Source organism: Nerophis lumbriciformis, linkage group LG11, assembly GCF_033978685.3.
Source record: "Nerophis lumbriciformis linkage group LG11, RoL_Nlum_v2.1, whole genome shotgun sequence".
NCBI classification, from domain to species: domain Eukaryota; kingdom Metazoa; phylum Chordata; class Actinopteri; order Syngnathiformes; family Syngnathidae; genus Nerophis; species Nerophis lumbriciformis.
Window position 1 is genome coordinate 35,656,363 of NC_084558.2, and position 19,465 is coordinate 35,675,827.

Here is a 19,465-nt window from a genome sequence, read left to right on the forward strand (position 1 = left end):
CGTTTTCTCCCAGAGTGCAATTATGTCAAAACAAATGTTATTTATGGGAAATTGCCAATAAGGATGTCCGGCCCACCACATTTAGAGCTGTTTCCATGCTAATGCATGCATACACGTGACAGGTGAATGATGCATGAACATCGCTTTTATTCCAGGTTCCTCTCGCCTCCGCCTCGCAGCAGGGGGGCTCGCACTTCCTGTGCAAACAAGGTCAAGGGTTTTTTCTTTTAAACTGAATCCAAACCTTGAGCAGCTTCGTTATTCATGAGGTGTAATAAGCACACAAAACCCCAGCTCATGCATTAGACAATAATACATATCACTGCTTTTCATCCTGTTCCTCAGAGCCTCTTGAGAGTGCGTTAAAGCTGCTTTGATTGTCTCTCCCCCAAGCAAAGAACGAATACATGAATGACTGACAACGTGGTCATGAAATTCATATCGCTATTTTGAGGCAGACTCTGTTTTCCAAATCAAAAGGGGGCGCCGTGTGACAAAAGCATGGGAGAGAAAGGACTGGTTGGAGAGTGGAACCACCTCTTAAGTCGTACAATCTGGAAATAGTGCCTCAAAAGTTGGCAGATGGGAGCGCAACTGGTGAATTTACTGCCTCACGTTTACTTGTTTGTGATCCCACCACAGAAATGTACCAATAGTTGCAAAGTGTAGAAATATGATGATAACCATAGAACAGGAAATGTAACTTATTGCAACGTAGGAAAGAGATGTCCACCCTGAAGTAATATAAGTCGGCAGTTTCAGTAAAAGAAACGGAGATCGGCATCTACACAACAATAGTCCGGTCCAGTGTTAATGTGAAGGGAAGAACCTTCCAGGCATATGCTGTAAACCTTGTAGCATGTCTGCTACTACGTGTCCTCAAAGTTAAGAACGAGTACTTAATTTTACGCTTTACTGTTGCCTGTACAGTACGATTGCAACAGTTTGATTAATTTATAGACTGACTTCTGAGGTTTCACTGTTAATAGCACATTGAAACATTAAAGAACAAAGGGAACAAAAACAGTTGCAAAATATCAGCAAAACTTGAGGAGGAATTAGGAGAAATATGACGATAACCATAGAAAAGGGTCTGGACTTTATTGAGCTCATAGGAAAGTGGTGTATATTTTTCTTTCCCGGCTGCTCAGTACAAAAATGATAAAGTCAACGTGGTTATTAAAAAGAAGCAGAAAGGTGCCAGTTAGTGTAGCCGTGTGATAGTACATTGTGTAAACCTCACTTCCTGACGCCTTAAGAGCTGCGTTGGACAATGAGTTGACAGCCTAGGGCTTTAATTATTAAATTAGTTCATACTTGCCAACCTTGAGACCTCCGATTTCGGGAGGTGGGGGTGGGGGGTTGGGGCGGGGGCGTGGTTGGGGGCATGGTTAAGAGGGAGGAGTATATTTACAGCTAGAACTCACCAAGTCAAGTATTTCATATATATATATATATATATATATATATATATATATATATATATATATATATATATATATATATATATATATATATATTTATTTTATTATATATATATATATATATATATATATATATATATATGTATATATATATACATATAAATGAGAGAAATACTTGAATTTCAGTGTTCATTTATTTACACATATACACACACATAACACTCATCTACTCATTGTTGAGTTAAGGGTTGAATTGTCCATCCTTGTTCTATTCTCTGTCACTATTTTTCTAACCATGCTGAACACCCTCTCTGATGATGCATTTTGCTTCGTCTCCTTGTTGTGTGCGCAGTTGTGCACTCTCTAAAAGCCCTAGGCGTTATTGTCACATATGCATGTACAGTAGATGGCAGTATTGTCCTGTTTAAGAGTGTCACAACATTGCCGTTTACGGCAGACAAACGTTAATGAAACTGCCTAACAATAAACCCACATAAGAAACCAAGAACTCGCCCTCCATCACGCTACAGTTATAACGTGATTGGGCAGGCACGCTGTTCATATTGTGGGAAAGCGGACGTGAAAACAGGCTGTCGACACGTCACTCAGGTCCGCCTGAATTTCGGGAGACTTTCGGGAGAAAATTTGTCCCAGGAGGTTTTCGGGAGAGGCGCTGAATTTCGGGAGTCTCCCGGAAAATCCGGGAGGGTTGGCAAGTATGAATTAGTTACAAATACATTGAATTAATTGGCCAGTGCTGCTCAATTTGTATTATTTGTGGTTGCCGGTTCGAGCCGGATGACAAAGATGTGACATTTACAACACAAAATGAGTTCTGTTGAATGTGAAGAGACTCAACTCGCAGGCACATACAGAAATCCTTCCTCTACAAGCAGGAACATTAAGAAATGTTGCTTTTGAAAGAACAACATAGGTGCCAGCATAGACACACACATCTTCTTCCACGCCAAACTCCTCCGAACATAGTAACCACTGTCTTTACCATGAATTGGTTAACGTGGACCCCGACTTAAACAAGATGAAAAACGTATTCGGGTTTTACCATTTAGTGGTCAATTGTACGGAATATGTACTGTGCAATCTACTAATAAAAGTTTCAATCAATCAATCAATCGATTTCAAAAACTTGATGAAAAGATCCCCTAAACATTTGCTTTTGACAAGACTCAATATATATATACGTTCTTCTGCACCAAACTACCACATGTAAGCCTTCATACTGTGCTTTGTCTACTGGAACACAAGAAAAAACGTCTATACCAAACTTCTTACAAAATGTCTTTTTGAGATTCAGAGGGGAGTAACTGACTGATTAAATAGTTAAATAAAATATGTAACTATCACTCATGGTGAGGAATCTACTGCTATAACTAAAAACTATTCTGTCAAATCACACTTGTATATCTATTATGACAAATGAAAACATTTGTGCATCTACAACCGACTATTTCCCACAAAATGTCCATGCAGCCTCCATTCCGAACCAGGAAATGTTGTTGATCTGTCAAAGTAAAGCGCCTAGTCCTTGAAACACACACACACACACACGCAAACGTGCACATCAAAAGGAACACACACACACACACACACACATTGCCGTGACAATCACCACATTGTAAACTGAGTTATAAGTGGACACCGTCTGCACGGAAGCGTAGCATTCAAACCATATCATGCTAACAACATTTTAGCATCGATGGAAAAGTGCTGATACTGTAAATATGTAACAGCTCTAACCCTTTCAATTTTAATTGGCAATAAAATACAGGAAGTGTTTGATTTTTTTTAAAAGTGTGATATTTTATCCTTGACCTTGTGACCGCAGTTGTTTGGGTCAACACGACACAAAAGGTACACAGCGACTGTAAACTTGGCATGATGGCATATTTAGTTCCTGGGTCAATGGGTCAAAATGTGCATGGCAACGGTTATATGAACACATTTAAATAATATGCATATTTTCTTGTGAGTTTTTTAAAAGATTATGCTAAGCTAATAAATAAACATAATAAAATAAAAATGTCAATTTTCAAAATGTTTTAATATTAAATGTCATCCATCCATCCATTTTCTACCGCTTGTCCCTCTTGTGGGTTGCAGGGGGTGCTGGAGCCTATAATAATTTTGTATAAAATATTAATATTTTTTCTTCTGTGAATTGTGTCAATCCAAAATATTATACTAATCTAATAAATTAATATGATAAAATAAAAAATGAAAATTAAATCGTGTATGACTTGGTTAGTCATACTTTTTTTTAAATTATTATTATTTAATTGATTAGAAATAATTGACAAAAAAAACATTGATTAAATTTCTTTTTGTTTTTCTTTTATTGTATTGTTAAGACATGGCTAAAATGTAATCTGAGGCCCCAAACTGTGCACCTGTCACAAAAATGTGACAGAGAAGAAAAAGTGATAGCACATACTGTAAATACACCAAATCCAAGCAAACATTGTGACAGTATATCATACACCATACATGTTGAAGATCCACATATACAGTATAGCAGGAGAAAGACTGCTCGCACTGCAAGTAGTAAGGAACAAGACACGAGGACACGCAGACAGTGTCTACTTACTGATCAGCTTGAGGTCCATTCTATTTGAGTGCTTCATGTTACTGCTCCATGCAGCTGACCACTCCACCTCCCGCGCTGACACTTCAGTGGTCTTAAGAGGTGTACCCGTGCACACTGGAGCCCACCGGCAGTCCGTCTTCCCCCTACTGTAGCAGCTCTGTGCCTCTCATCTCCCAGCAAAGCCTCCTACTGTGAGTGGCTCTATCTCTGCTTGGCCTCCTCAGTAAACACTCTTAACATGAATCCTTTGAAAACATTCACTCATTCTCTCGCTCTCTTTCTCAACGTACAGTACCCCCCGCCCACTATCCCCTCCCAGCCCCCCAGCGCCATACATAGTTCACGGCCATGTGCCAGAGCTCCATCAAGCAGACAACCAATCAGAAATACAAAGAGTCAGGCAGTACAGTTGGAGCGTTAAGCAACAGGGATGTATGATAGAATGCAATTGTGCTCGCCCTGGGCTGGAATATGTTCATTATATATTTTCTTTACATCAGAGCAGGTAAAAAAAAGACGATAACGAATCCAAACAAAGGCACGTTGACTCAGACTAGAGCAGGGCGATATATCAAATATACGGTACTCGATATATCGTGGGTTTGTCTCTGTGCAATGTAGAAAATGACTATTTCGTGAGTATTCGAGTGCACATTCTCACGCAGTTGCTTTTAGCTGCGGGCATTACACTACAGGCTTTTCTCACTCTTTCTTGTCTCTCCTTCTCACAGAGAGATAAAACAAGCGCACCTTCTTACATACGTCACATGCTGTCGTGCATGCAACGTCATACGCCCCCGCAGAGCGGTAGCGGCATGGGTAAGGTTAGCTGTAGCAGGTGGTGCAAGCGGAGCGATGCGAGTGGTAATACGAGAGCGAGAAGGTGCCAATCTGGTAACAAATGGAGGAAGAATATTTAATTCCCAAAAAAAAGAGCACTGGGTCCATCGTCTGGCGGTGGTTTGGCTTCAAGCGGGAAGATGTTGAACAGACAACCGTAATATGTCAAATATGCGGCAAAAGCGTTGCTACAAAAAGTAGCAGCTCTACTAATTTGTAGCATCATTTGAAAAGTCACCCGCTAGAGAATAAGGAGTGCTTGAAACTCCGCATGTCAACATCTCGGCCGGTGCCACACCAACAAAATACCGAAGCAACCAGCACTGACTCAATTGAGCCTGGTGTCTTCCATTTCCACATCAACACGGTATGAAAAAAAATAGTCAACAGAAGGAGATAACTACCACATAGCGAAGGACGTACACAATTTGATTTCCTATTATGCAGCTAATTTTTATTTTAAAGTTTTTGAAATATCTTGTGTGACATCTTGGTTTTGGGTTTTATCAAATAAATTTCCCCCAAAAATGCGACTTATACTCCAGTGCGACTTATATATGTTTTTTCCTTCTTTAATACGCATTTTCGGCCGGAGCGACTTATACTCCGGAAAATACGGTATTCAGCTAATTTTTATTTTAAAGTTTTTGAAATATCTTGTGTGACATCATACACAAAAGTGCACTTTATTTGTTTTAAAATATTGCAGTGGCGTTCCATACAAAAAGTACACATTAATTTAGTGTTGTTTTGATATGTCATCTTAGTGACATCATGCACAAAAGTGCACTAATAGCTTGTTTTAAAATGTCTCTGACAATCTTGCACTTTCTGTTTTGAAATTACGTGAATGTTTGTGCCACTGCTTAATAACTGTTTAAAAAATACAGTTTTGGTCAATTGACTTACCGTATTTTTCGGACTATAAGTCGCAGTTTTTTTCATAGTTTGGCCGGGGGTGCGACTTATACTCAGGAGCGACTTATGTGTGAAATTATTAACACATTACCGTAAAATATCAAATAATATTATTTAGCTCATTCACGTAAGAGACTAGACATATGGGATTTAGCGATTAGGAGTAACAGATTGTTTGGTAAACGTATAGCATGTTCTATATGTTATAGTTATTTGAATGACTCTTACCATAATATGTTACGTTAACATACCAGGCACGTTCTCAGTTGGTTATTTATGCGTCATATAACGTACACTTATTCAGCCTGTTGTTCACTATTCTTTATTTATTTTATATTGCCTTTCAAATGTCTATTCTTGGTGTTGGCTTTTATCAAATAAATTTCCCCCAAAAATGCGACTTATACTCCAGTGCGACTTATATATGTTTTTTCCTTCTTTAATACGCATTTTCGGCCGGTGCGACTTATACTCCGGAGCGACTTATACTCCGGAAAATACGGTATGCAGCTAATTTTTATTTTAAAGTTTTTTAAATATTTTGTGTGACATCATACACAAAAGTGAACTTTGTTTGTTTTAAAATATTGCAGTGGCGTTCCGTACAAAAAGTGCACATTAATTTGTGTTTTTTTGATATGTCATCTTAGTGACGTCATGCACAAAAGTGCACCCATAGCTTGTTTTAAAATGTCTCTGACAATCTTGCACTTTCTGTTTTGAAATGACATGAATGTTTGTGCCACTGCTTAATAACTGTTTAATAAATACACTTTTGCTAAATTAACTTAGTTGTGATTTCCCTCTCTGCATGAAAGTTTAAAATGAGCATATATGATGCAGTATGAAGAAGAATGTTTTAATGTAGACACATAGAATCATCATACTGCTGTGATTATATGCATCAAGTGTTCATTCAAGGCTGAGGAAAAATATCGAAATATATATCGTGTATCGTGACATGGTCTAAAAATATCGAGATATTAATAAAAGGCCATATCGCCCAGCCCTAACTCAGACAATAACACAATCAACTGACATATTTAGTTAAAGAATATAAACGAGACGAAAATATTGACAGAAACAAATTCCAATCATATTTAATTTCGTCTTGTAGATGCGTGGGACAAATTCGGAATATATCTACCGTATTTTTCGGAGTATAAGTCGCTCCGGAGTATAAGTCGCACCGGCCGAAAATGCATAATAAAGAAGGAAAAAAACATATATAAGTCGCACTGGAGTAAGACGCATTTTTGGGGGAAATTTATTTGATAAAACCCAACACCAAGAATAGACATTTGAAAGGCAATTTAAAATAAATAAAGAATAGTGAACAAAAGGCTGAATAAGTGTATGTTATATGACGCATAAATAACCAACTGAGAACGTGCCTGGTATGTTAACGTAACATATTATGGTAAGAGTCATTCAAATAACTATAAAATATAGAACATGCTATACGTTTACCAAACAATCTGTCACTCCTAATCGCTAAATCCCATGAAATCTTATACGTCTAGTCTCTTACGTGAATGAGCTAAATAATATATTTGATATTTTACGGTAATGTGTTAATAATTTCACACATAAGTCGCTCTTGAGTATAAGTCACACCCCCGGCCAAACTATGAAAAAAAACTGCGACTTATAGTCCGAAAAATACGGTAATCACAGCTCTTTAACAGCATACATGTGAAAGAGGAGCGGGGAGTTTGTTACGAAGGAGAGCCAATCAGATGCTTTTCCTTGTGAGATGAGGAAGTAAAATGTGTAGAGGACATGTTTAATTTTTACTGCTATATTTAACATGTATCTATTAGTTGACGTTCTACATAAAAGTACATAAAAGTCATGACAGTGTCTTGTTGAGTAAGTATGTATATCAGAAGATAATGTAAAAAAAAAAAAAAAGTATGAAAAACTATTGGTAAATCAATAAACAAATGTACATACTTAATGTTAAAGCCCCAACGATAGTCACACACACTAGGTGTGGTGAAATTAACCTCTGCATTTGACCCATCCCCATGTTCACCCCCTGGGAGATGAGAGGAGCACTGAGCAGCAGCAGTGGCTGCGCTCGGGAATCATTTTGATGATTCAACTCCCAATTCCAACCCTTGATGCTGAGTGCCAAGCAGGGAGGCATTGAGTCCCATTTTTATAGTCTTTGGTATGACTCGGCCATAGTTTGAACTCATGACCTTCTAGTCTCAGGGCGGACACTCTAACCACAAGGTCACTGAGCAGGTCAACTTGTACTTGTACATAAACTTGTACATAAATATGAATATAGAATATTTGTTCACATTAAATATTGTCAAAATACTGTCTTTTTTTGAAAAGAGAAGCATATGAAGATCGTCCATTTGAAAAATGCATTGTTCTTAAGGATTTTTGGGGGATTAAGAATATTTTATAAAAAGGTATGAATGACAAGTAGCACCCCAAATACTATTATAATACATTATATGTGGATATATTAAACTATAGTGTCAACATACAAGAACGATCAATAAAACAAACTTTACTCAAAATACTGTACATCATGTTGCGACAGACAAGTTTAGTATTCTTTCCAAGTTTTTCATCAACAATAACTCCTAAAAATTGCGTTTTAGACAACAAGCTCATTTTGATGCCACCAATAAATAATGTAACCTCTTCTTTATTATAACTTTTGTTTTTCATATTAAAAATCATTCAATTAGTTTAAAAAAAATAAATGTATTGATTTTAGACCATTCAGAAATATTTGAGAGTTAATTTGCTTCTCTTGTCAAGAAATGAAGATTGGAATGGGATATTAAAAGACAAGTATCATCTCGCAAACATTTTTTTAAACTATTGATATGAATTAGAAATAAGAGGTCCCAAAATGGAAAGTTGAGGAACCCCAGAAACTAATCTAGCACTATTATAATGTTGATTATCAACAGAAACCTAAATATAAAATATAATGAGGGAATGTAACGTTTCACAACAAACATACACACCTGCTTGGCGAGAGACACTGCATAAAAAATAAAAAAAGTGTCTGAAAGATATTTATACACATTGTCGTGTGCAGCAAAAAATTACTACCGACATCATTCTTTTGCAGGTAGTCTAAATAATGGTGCTTTCAAATAAACTTTAAAGAGGCTTTATCTTATACTTTATATTTTAGTCCACTAAATTTACTGTAATTTTAGCTTACTAAAATATGATGTGATTCTGTTGACTAAAACTAAAACAATTTAGATTAAAATTGGACTAAAACTAAATGACATTTTTGTCAAAAGAAAACTAAATTAAAAACAGCTGTTAAAAGGAACACTGCACCGGAGTGGCCAAAGCTGTATTATTCCTATCTCGGTTTGTCGATCATGCAATTCAACCAATGCAACCAACGAATGAAGGCATCTATTATGTTAAACGTTGCAGTTTATATGTAAAAAGTGGATATTGTGCACAAACGAAATGTTTGGAGGAAGTCTGAAGGAAGACAAAATTGCTTTATAAATATCTCCGCAATGTCTCCTTGGTTTGATTTCAAATTTTCCGGAATTGTGCAAATCCTAAATACACAAAAACAGGTGCAAATAGCTAAGAAAAAATTGTTTTGCATAATAGGTCCCCTTTAAAGCTACAGACACACAAAACAGCGACTAAAACTTTTAATCGTACAAATGGTACGGTTAAAACTTTTTTTTTGAAATTATATTTGGTCATTTGCTTTTTCCTTGGCTTTGGTGAGCAGTATCAGCAAGGATTGTTTAATAAAAGTACAACGCCAGAGTAGAAGAAAAAAAATATATGTAAAAGATAAAGTGTTTTGTTGTTTCTGATATGTTGAAGAGTGAACGATAAAGAAAAAAACAAGCTGCTTACCTCGGCATGAGCGTTTTCTCATTCACAATCACAGCTAAGGCTGTTTATTGTTGTGAGGTTGTAATTAGGGATCTATTTTATCGATATGATAACCTTATCGATATTGGTATTTATCGGTACTCTTATTGGTACTATATGTCATTAGTGTAAATAAAGATTTTTAAAATGCATTTTTATTACAATTTTTATTGGCACAAGAGGTTAACATCATGTAACATCTCACAGCAGGGAAGTCTTTAATCAACAGCAGCTTTTTAATTCTTAAACAAGTCAACTATGTTTGCAGTGCAATGCAGTTATGTCATCATCTTGTGAAGACCACACAGATCCATCACTGTATGTATATTCATTACAATTACACTCGGATGGAAATAATATTCATGTAGGCAGAGCACATACCTTTTACATGGTACTGTACATCATATCATAATTAATATCATATCAAATATATCATATACCACATTAATACAGTCAATTAGCATATTAGGTGGGTGTGCCGTTAAGCAAGATGTGTTTTCATGTCACGCAAACGCGGCCTGAGGGAGTGGCGTTAAAGTTAAAAGTTAAAGTCCCAACGATGGTCACACACACACACACACACACACACACACACACACACACACACACACACACACGAGGTGTGGTGAAATTATCCTCTGCATTTGACCCATCCCTATGTTCACCCCCTGGGAGGTGGGGAGAGCAGTGAGCACTAGCAGTGGCCGCGTTCGGGAATCAGTTAGACAGCGACTAGGGACCTGTCAGCAGATCTTGCTTCTGAGCAACTTCATGGATAATTATATGACTTAAATGCTAAATGCTTAAATACTATTAGAAGCTGTCAAGTTACCAATGAAGCCGTTTAATCGGTGGTTGAGTCCACAAATGGCTGCAGTAGGAGCATGTGTTTTTCACACAGCTTTATGGCGACAAGTCAATCAATCAATGTTTATTTATATAGCCCTAAATCACAAGTGTCTCAAAGGGCTGCACAAGCCACAACGACATCCTCGGTACAGAGCCCACATAAGGGCAAGGAAAAACTCACCCCAGTGGGACGTCGATGTGAATGACTATGAGAAACCTTGGAGAGGACCGCATATAACCCCCCCCCCCTCTAGGGGTAAGTAGTCATCATATTTGCAAAGAGAAACATAGCAGCTGACACGTAAAAGGCATTTGGGAAATGTTCGGGTCTGTATTTTGGAGTTAGTTTGGTAGTTTGAGGTGGCCGTGTGTCCCGCAGGCAAGCACAAAAATGGCCCCAAAAGTGCACGGTGCAGGGCTGTGTATAGCGAGATGGACCCTGGCTGGCACAGCTCCATGGAGTTGCGTGTTTGTCAAGTGCACGGTAAACATGATTTCCCCTTTTCCCTTCAATGACAGCATCTCAATCACATTACGACAATTTTCGCGACTTTCCGCATTTACAATCTGCTTTTAGCAAACATTGGTTCCGCCTGCTATTCCGATGACACGTGAATCTATGATTGTTTGCTTCCGCGTAACCGAAAATGAGGCGACTCCGATTGGCTTTTCCGCCGTGTCTTTTTTTATGCTTTGCAGCGGCACCTGAATGAATGTTTCAACACACACGTCATAATTACGACAATCAGCTGGATAAAAAAGTACCGACATCATTAGTCCAGAATTTCCTCGGTTTGCTTGGACAGACCCTATCAGGAATCGGTACCTAAAAATGCCGGTACTCTGTATTAGAGATGTCCGATAATATCGGCCTGCCGATGTTATCGGCCGATAAATGCGTTAAAATGTAATATCGGAAATGATCGGTATCGGTTTTTTTATTATCGGTATCAGGTTGTTTTTTTTTGTTGTTTTTTATTAAATCAACATAAAAAGCACAAGATACACTTACAATTAGTGCACCAACCCAAAAAACCTCCCTCCCCCATTTACACTCATTCACACAAAAGGGTTGTTTCTTTCTGTTATTAATATTCTGGTTCCTACATTATATATCAATATATATCAATAGTCTGCAAGGGATACAGTCCGTAAGCACACATGATTGGTCCACTAATAGTACTAACCTTTAACAGTTAATTTTACTCATTTTCATTAATTACTAGTTTCTATGTAACTGTTTTTATATTGTTTTACTTTCTTTTTTATTCAAGAAAATGTTTTTAATTTATTTATTTTATTTTAAAGTACCTTATCTTCACCATACCTGGTTGTCCAAATTAGGCATACTAATGTGTTAATTCCACGACTGTATATATCGGTATCGGTTGATATCAGTATCGGTAATTAAAGAGTTGGACAATATCGGAATATCGGATATCGGCAAAAAGCCATTATCGGACATCCCTACTCTGTATACATCGCTACTGATAATATTAACAGTAGTTCACACATTTTTGACAAATCTTGAAACTTGATGGCGTAATAAAAAACAGCGCTAAACGTTGCTTAAGTCGTAAGTATCCAAATTTTGGTCAAAGAGAGCTCACAGAACGCTTTGTTTACCACTGGAAAGAAAAAAATAACTTGTTCTACAACCTCTTGACAACCAGCAACCTCTGCAGTTGACATTTCTTTTGTCAGAGTTACACACCCATTCATTTTCTACCGGTTGTCCCTCTCATTTTGAAAATAAATAGCACTGTTATGCAAAATACAAGACACGGATTCTCAGGAGGACATAAAGCTATTTGGGAAATAACAGCCACTCGAATGAACGGCAAGGCTATAATTGTATTTTTTGCAACATTGACCTTGTTTGTAAATATTACCTATAATGTAGAAAAGTAAAAATAATAAAGTACAGGCAAGCTTTGGTAGAGTTTCATCCTTAAAGGTCTTTTCTGCAGCATTTACTGGACGGTCCATATAAAAACACGTTAGACACACAAAACACGGTGTAGTGAAGAAACTCTGACCATATATGGTATGAAAGAAATTAGCGTACCATCCAAACAAGAACAAAATGTCTCCTATAACATCCAATTATGACTTTAACCTTACAAACTAAGTCCCTTGTAGCCCATCTGAGAATGTTTTCAAAAGACACGGTAGCAGATAAAAGTCAAGATTGTCGTCTTGCCAAGATCTAAAAAATGTCCATGCACTGTATATGGTCGCGTTTGCTTGCGCTAGGGTCACTTTTTGCATGAATAAGACTCACTGAGAAAGACGTACGAGGTCGTGTGCTGACAGTGTGCATGTGGGGGGGGGGGGGGGGGGGGGGGGGCCTCCTGCAGAGACAGCCTGTCCCGTGGCGCGCTGCCAGTGGACTATAACGTCCAGGCTCAGCTTACATTTGTAACATCACTGCAGAGAGTAACTGACTGGACGCTGAGTCACGTCATATGAGCTGTTGTGATGTCACGAGGCCTTTTTATTCCTGCTGTATACATGAACTCAAAAGGTAAACATTGCGATCCGCAAAAGAGGGAATGCAAGAAGCACCCACAGACTTGCCTTAGCTTAAACACTGGTTATCAATACTAAAACCTACAAAATAACCTTATTTAATATTGTTATGACACTCACCTTTCAGCATGTTGGGGGACTGGCCAAATGGGCAAGGTAGGCCTGAGCGAGCCCCGAGGGCGGCCGTGGCGTCCAGAAGGGCTCCGGTCAGCAGGGAGCACACAGACGTCCTATGATCAGATGCCAGATAAGACCTACAAGAAGTGGAAAAAATAAGAAAGCAGAATTAAATGGGGGTGACTCATGTAAAGGGAGTTTTCTCTCACAAGCACAGCTGAGTACTGATTCACACATAGAACGCTGCATGTGTGTGTGTGTGTGTGTGTGTAAATAATGTAAACATTGCAAAGTATCCCTGATGCAGACTACAGTTCCTCTGGACATTATTCAACCCCAATTGATTGATGGTAATGGTGGAGATTATTTCAAACATGCTCAACCATGTTACATTAAAGTACATGACAAATTTACACTTCCAACATGTCTGAAAAAAATAATGAATGAGCACAACTTAATTCATCCCACCCTTTCACTGTGTCTCCCAATGTAAATTACATTATCATAAGGCTTTTAACCCTGCATGAGCTTACAAAACAGCAGCAATTGAAAAAGCTGAACACATCAAATATTTTAAAAAGATATATTGAAAGTTTTATTTCAAGTGCAACTGTATGTGACCATTTAAAATCCACACAAACATATGAACTATTTATATTACTTAAAAAATAATTAAATAAAACATTACTGGGAAAAAACCTAGTCCATGTTTTTAGGTCTTTTTTAAAATAAAAAATATGATTTTGGTGGTAGTGGGAATTTTAAAACAATTATTATATTTAAAACATTTTATTGTGTTAAAAAAATAATTTTAATAAAACTTTTATGTTTAAGCTGAGATAGGCTCCAGCGCCTCCTGCGACCCCGAAGGGAATAAGCGGTAGAAAATGGATGGATGGATGGATGTTTAAAATATTTATTTTCTTTTGAAAAATATTTTGTTAAAAAATTATTTGTCTTGTAGTAAGTAAAGCTACATTAGATTTTTAAACAATTATTTAATCAAAACATTTTATTATATTAAATATGTACATTTTAATTATTTCATTTTATTTTGTTTTGAAAAATATTTTGTTAGAAAATGTGTCTTGTAGTTAGTAGAGCTAGATAAAAAAATTTAAACAACTTAATTTATTAAAAACAGTATTTTATTGTATTAAAAATATAAATTTTAATTATTTCATTAAATATATTTTATTTCAAAAAATATTTTATTCAAAAAAATATTTGTTGTATAGTAAGTACAGCTAGATTAGATTTGTAAACAAATATTAGTTGATCTAAAACATTCATTTATTGTATTAAAAATATATATTTTAATTATTTCATTAAAAATATTTTATTTCGAAAAATATTTTGTTAAAAAATGTATGTGTCTTATAGTAAGAAGAGGAGTACCACCTGGGTGGACAAGAAGATCCCTGGCTGTGCTCAGGAAGGATGCGGTCCTGATACAGTCCTGGTAGACGAGCGCTGAATGGGAGCAGCGGCCAGCAGGAATGTCGGAAGTTGCTGATGCATGCGGGCCGATTCAGAAGCAGCAGCAGCTTTTTGGCGGGATGAGTCAGGTTAAGTTGGGCTGCGTCCTGGTCATTGTTGACTACCTGTGGAGAAGTGAGAAGCAGGTTTTTTTTTTTAAAGTACAAATTCCCATCCTGTAGTTCTCTTGCTTATCCCAACATCTTCTTGTGGAACAAAGCTAACCAAATAAGGATCTACTTAAGAATCATTATGTATTTTACATAATGGGTCCAACAAGAGGGATGGGTTTCCTGTAAAGAGACTGGGTCATCAGATTTGGACAGTCCCAGGAGGACATGAGAGCTTGCAGCCAGTACGTTTCAAGAGGATCAACACTAAAAACTCAAAAAACAAACAATGAAGTATTAAGACAAATAGCCTGTCCTCCATTAGGATGCTTTGCTTATGACCATCAGAACGTTGACCTAATGTCTTCAGAAACGGCGCACTGGCCAACAGGCAGTAGACATAAAGTCAACGAGATTAACAATGCATTTTTGTCCATGTCCAAGAGATAAGTCTAAAAAGCAAAACAGTGCACTTGGCCTGTATGGTGCATAGCCTGCATTCCTTTCCTGTCAGGCTGTTATGAAATCACTGTATTCCACGCGTATTGACTCACTTCAAGCGAAACGGTTGGCTCACCGAGTGCAAAGACAAAACTCACCATTGTGGCAATCACTCAATCATTAGACATATCAGTGACTAATGGACAATTAGAAGCTAAGTCCCTGGATGGCGGCAATGTTTTTTAATCAACCTTGCTAAAATTTTACAGACATACGCTCGCTAGTCTCCCAAAGGTGTGTACTAAATGTTGTGCTGATTCATTTAAACACCCTAAAGTTAGGTGTGAAAAAAATTCAAGCCAATACATGTTGTGGTGTATCTGTAAAAAAACAAAACAGCACAGGTACAGTACCTCCGTTGAGGTACGTGTTTTGACAAATTGTCATCCTTTTATGTGCAGTCGTTCAAGAGCAGATACAGTAGGTAAGGTGGTATTTTTGCCTCATCTTTCACTTGGGCGAGTGAGTGAAGAATGTGTGAAAAATGCACTACCGACCTGATACGTCCTTAAGAGAAAGAGATGATACAATATTATCTGCTCACAGATGCTACTTGGTGGTTGTTTGAGCACACTGCAGCTAGGCCTGGATAGTGCCACTCCCTAATGCTTCATTCACATGCAGAATTCTCACAAGAACGAGGCAATAACACAACCTTACCTACTGTATATGAGTTTTGTGACTGTATTTACATTACTTTTTATACACTATTTCATAGACTTATGTCATGTACAATAAAAACAATTTGATTTTATATGGAGCTATTGTAGCTATTCAAATATACTCAACAAGAAGCAATGAACAGAAAAAAATGATAATTATGACAGAAAGATGAGGAACATGAGCTACTTTTTAAAAGTATGTTTTTTATTCTTTTAAATCATTTATTATCATTATTGAATGTTTATTTCATTTTTAAATAATTGTATTATCCACTTACTGTATATTGTGTATATTTTTCATTGATCTTTTATTTCAAATTGAATAAATCAACTGACAAAAAAGTTAATTTAAAACTGAAATACTTCAATAAAACGAATTAAAAGTATTAAATGTTTTGAACTCCTGTTTCAATGCCAGTGTAGTCTTAAGCAGAATAAAGTAGTTCTATAGTCAAACAGTTGAGACAGAATTAACGGCACCTCTGCAGGTTGCAGACAAGTATTAGGGATGTCAATTTTATAATAACTCACAATCAGTGATGGGCAGTAACAAGCTACATGTAGTTAAGCTATGTAGCTTACCTACATTTCCCAGTAGCTTGGCGGTAGCTTAGCTACTTTTTGAACGAGTAGCTTTTTCTGTAGCTTAGCTACTTTTTGAACGAGTAGCTTTTTCTGTAGCTTAGCTACTTTTAGACCCATGTAGCTTGTAGCTTACATCAAAGCTACAAGCGATAAAAAGGGTAAATGGACTGCGAATCCAGGCCCCAAAAAATACGAACAAAATACAATGACCTGGATGAATGACAACATCCATACATATGGAGAAAATCCATGATGATTGGTTGGTGTTCTTATGATGAGACACAATTGGCTAAGGTTAGGGTGACACATTACAGACTGGCCAATCAGAGGCAAGGTAAGGTGGGTCATCAAAACCTGGAAGCAAAATCATAACAGTCACGCACTCATGTCACATGACGACAGACTCGGAGACAGAGGGCCGCTTCAAACTGACTTAAAATAAAAAAACATACTTAAAAATGGCAGAAGAATTCTCTCCCGCGTATTCGATTTTTCCTTTAGTGATGAAGATGACGTGCAGAAAATCCACAATAATACATGTCCTTGGCCATATTTAGAAAAATGTATGCATTTAGAGAAAACAATGGCCAACATCTTAGTTTTTAGTTGTTAATTCTGTAAACCAAAATCATAACTGATTTCTTCATCTAAGACGTCCAACACACATTTTGAAAAACACCTTAAGGTGAGTTGAGTTCATAAAAAAGTTTTACTGCGCATAACTATTACAAACTGTTCCCAAACAACAACTTTGTGAAGATATAAATAGATGCTGTGTTTTTACTGTAGACAGAGAAATTAATAACATTAAAGGGCTGGGCCAAAGAAAAGGCAAACTAAAATGCATACAGTGGGGTACGGGGACCCCTAGAGGTAGTTGTAGGGTGTCCCCCGCTAAATAACAGATAGTTAATAGTAATGGACTCCATTAATGGGCCCATTTGTACACTCTCAGTTACATTAACATTGACATTATACATGTGGGCCCATAGTTAGAAATGCTGTTAAATGTAGCTTTGATGTAGCAAGCTACTTTTGCCGTGTAGCTTGCTACAACTCTCCGGGGGTAGCTTCCCCTGTAGCTTAGCTACATCTATTCGAGAGTAACCCGTAGCTTAGCTTACTACATTTTCCAAGTAGTTTGCCCATCACTGCTCACAATTCAATTCAAATCTGATTGTTAGGGTGACGATTTGATTCAAAATCAATTCTCGATTCAAACAGATTCTTGCAATATATTATCTGATATACAAAATGCAATAAAAACTTTTCAAAATAGGTTACATAAGCTCCACTTGGTTGCTGACGTAGGAGGTAAGTGCGGAGATGGCTTGTAAACATATTTTAAAAATTTATTAAAACAACGTTTTTAGATCAAACTTTTTTTTAATTTATTAGAAATGTATTCTGAATTTGTTGTTTTATTTTTTTTTAATTATGAATTTTTTTGAGCACCCCAACTTGAAATCTAGCTTAAAAAGGTACAATGTTTTTTTTCCCCCCTACTCCACTTTTATTCTGTTTCTCCTCATCCTGCAAACATCTTGAAAGATATGACTAATGGACCACGGGACGCAGAGCACTAGCGAGTGTAAGAAGAGAGGCCGACAACAAAGGACAAACTTGCTGTCTCTCTGATGGACACGCGGCAGCTGTCTTCACACATGCGTGGACAAACAAACATTCATCCTCGGGCGCACGACATAGAGACCTGCTTCCAATCAAAATGACTTACATATTCATGCATGCAGCTATACGCAGCTTTACGGTAACTGGACTTACAGTCAGAAAGTGACAACATGTAGACGCTCATCTTTTACTGGTGTCCATAAGTAGTATTGCCAGAATGAACATTTACTGTTAGAGGGTCAATCATTTACATACTGGTACTACTGTACAGTAAACAAAGAAATGCAACAGTATGTTTAGCTGCAACTGTAGCGCACTAGCTCTGTAGCTCATGTTACAGAGCAGAGTGGACAGGAAATGCTAATGGTTTAAGTCCAGAGAAAGTAAATTAGAAGCCCCCAGTGGCAGCTGCTCCCAACCCCGAATCCCAATTTAGGGTTGTGATGAAAAGTTGTACAAACAAGCAAAAGTGGTACCCCTTACATAAAACCGTATGCAGTGTTTTTAGGAACATTCAAAAGTGGGATTTAATTTATTTTGTAGTTTTTTTATTGTACATTTTCTAAAATTAGATTTAAATTACGTAAATAAATAAAAAATATGTCACAATGTTCTAAACTGCTGTTATATAAGGAGATTCAAGGGTGACTATGTGTATATATATATATATATATATATATATATATATATATATATATATATATATATATATACACACACATGTAAGTGTATACAGGTAAAAGCCAGTAAATTAGAATATTTTGAAAAACTTGATTTATTTCAGTAATTGCATTCAAAAGGTGTAACTTGTACATTACATTTATTCATTGCACACAGACTGATGCATTCAAATGTTTATTTCATTTAATTTTGATGATTTGAAGTGGCAACAAATGAAAATCCAAAATTCCGTGTGTCACAAAATTAGAATATTACTTAAGGCTAATACAAAAAAAGCGATTTTTAGAAATGTTGGCCAACTGAAAAGTATGAAAATGAAAAATATGAGCATGTACAATACTCAATACTTGGTTGGAGCTCCTTTTGCCTCAATTACTGCGTTAATGCGGCGTGGCATGGAGTCGATGAGTTTCTGGCACTGCTCAGGTGTTATGAGAGCCCAGGTTGCTCTGATAGTGGCCTTCAACTCTTCTGCGTTTTTGGGTCTGGCATTCTGCATCTTCCTTTTCACAATACCCCACAGATTTTCTATGGGGCTAAGGTCAGGGGAGTTGGCGGGCCAATTTAGAACAGAAATACCATGGTCCGTAAACCAGGCACGGGTAGATTTTGCGCTGTGTGCAGGCGCCAAGTCCTGTT

At 37.0% G+C, this 19,465-nt stretch overlaps 1 protein-coding gene across 1 annotated transcript in view; it reads right to left on the reverse strand.

Moving 5' to 3' along the window:
- Positions 1–19,465, reverse strand: part of plce1 (phospholipase C, epsilon 1) — a 141,480-nt gene that overhangs the window by 60,455 nt on the left and 61,560 nt on the right. The window contains exons 6-7 of the mRNA XM_061966740.1: positions 14,581–14,783; positions 13,183–13,316 (exon numbers count right to left, since the gene is read on the reverse strand). Coding sequence (XP_061822724.1) covers positions 13,183–13,316; positions 14,581–14,783 — 337 coding nt within the window. The remainder of the gene's footprint in view (positions 1–13,182; positions 13,317–14,580; positions 14,784–19,465) is intronic.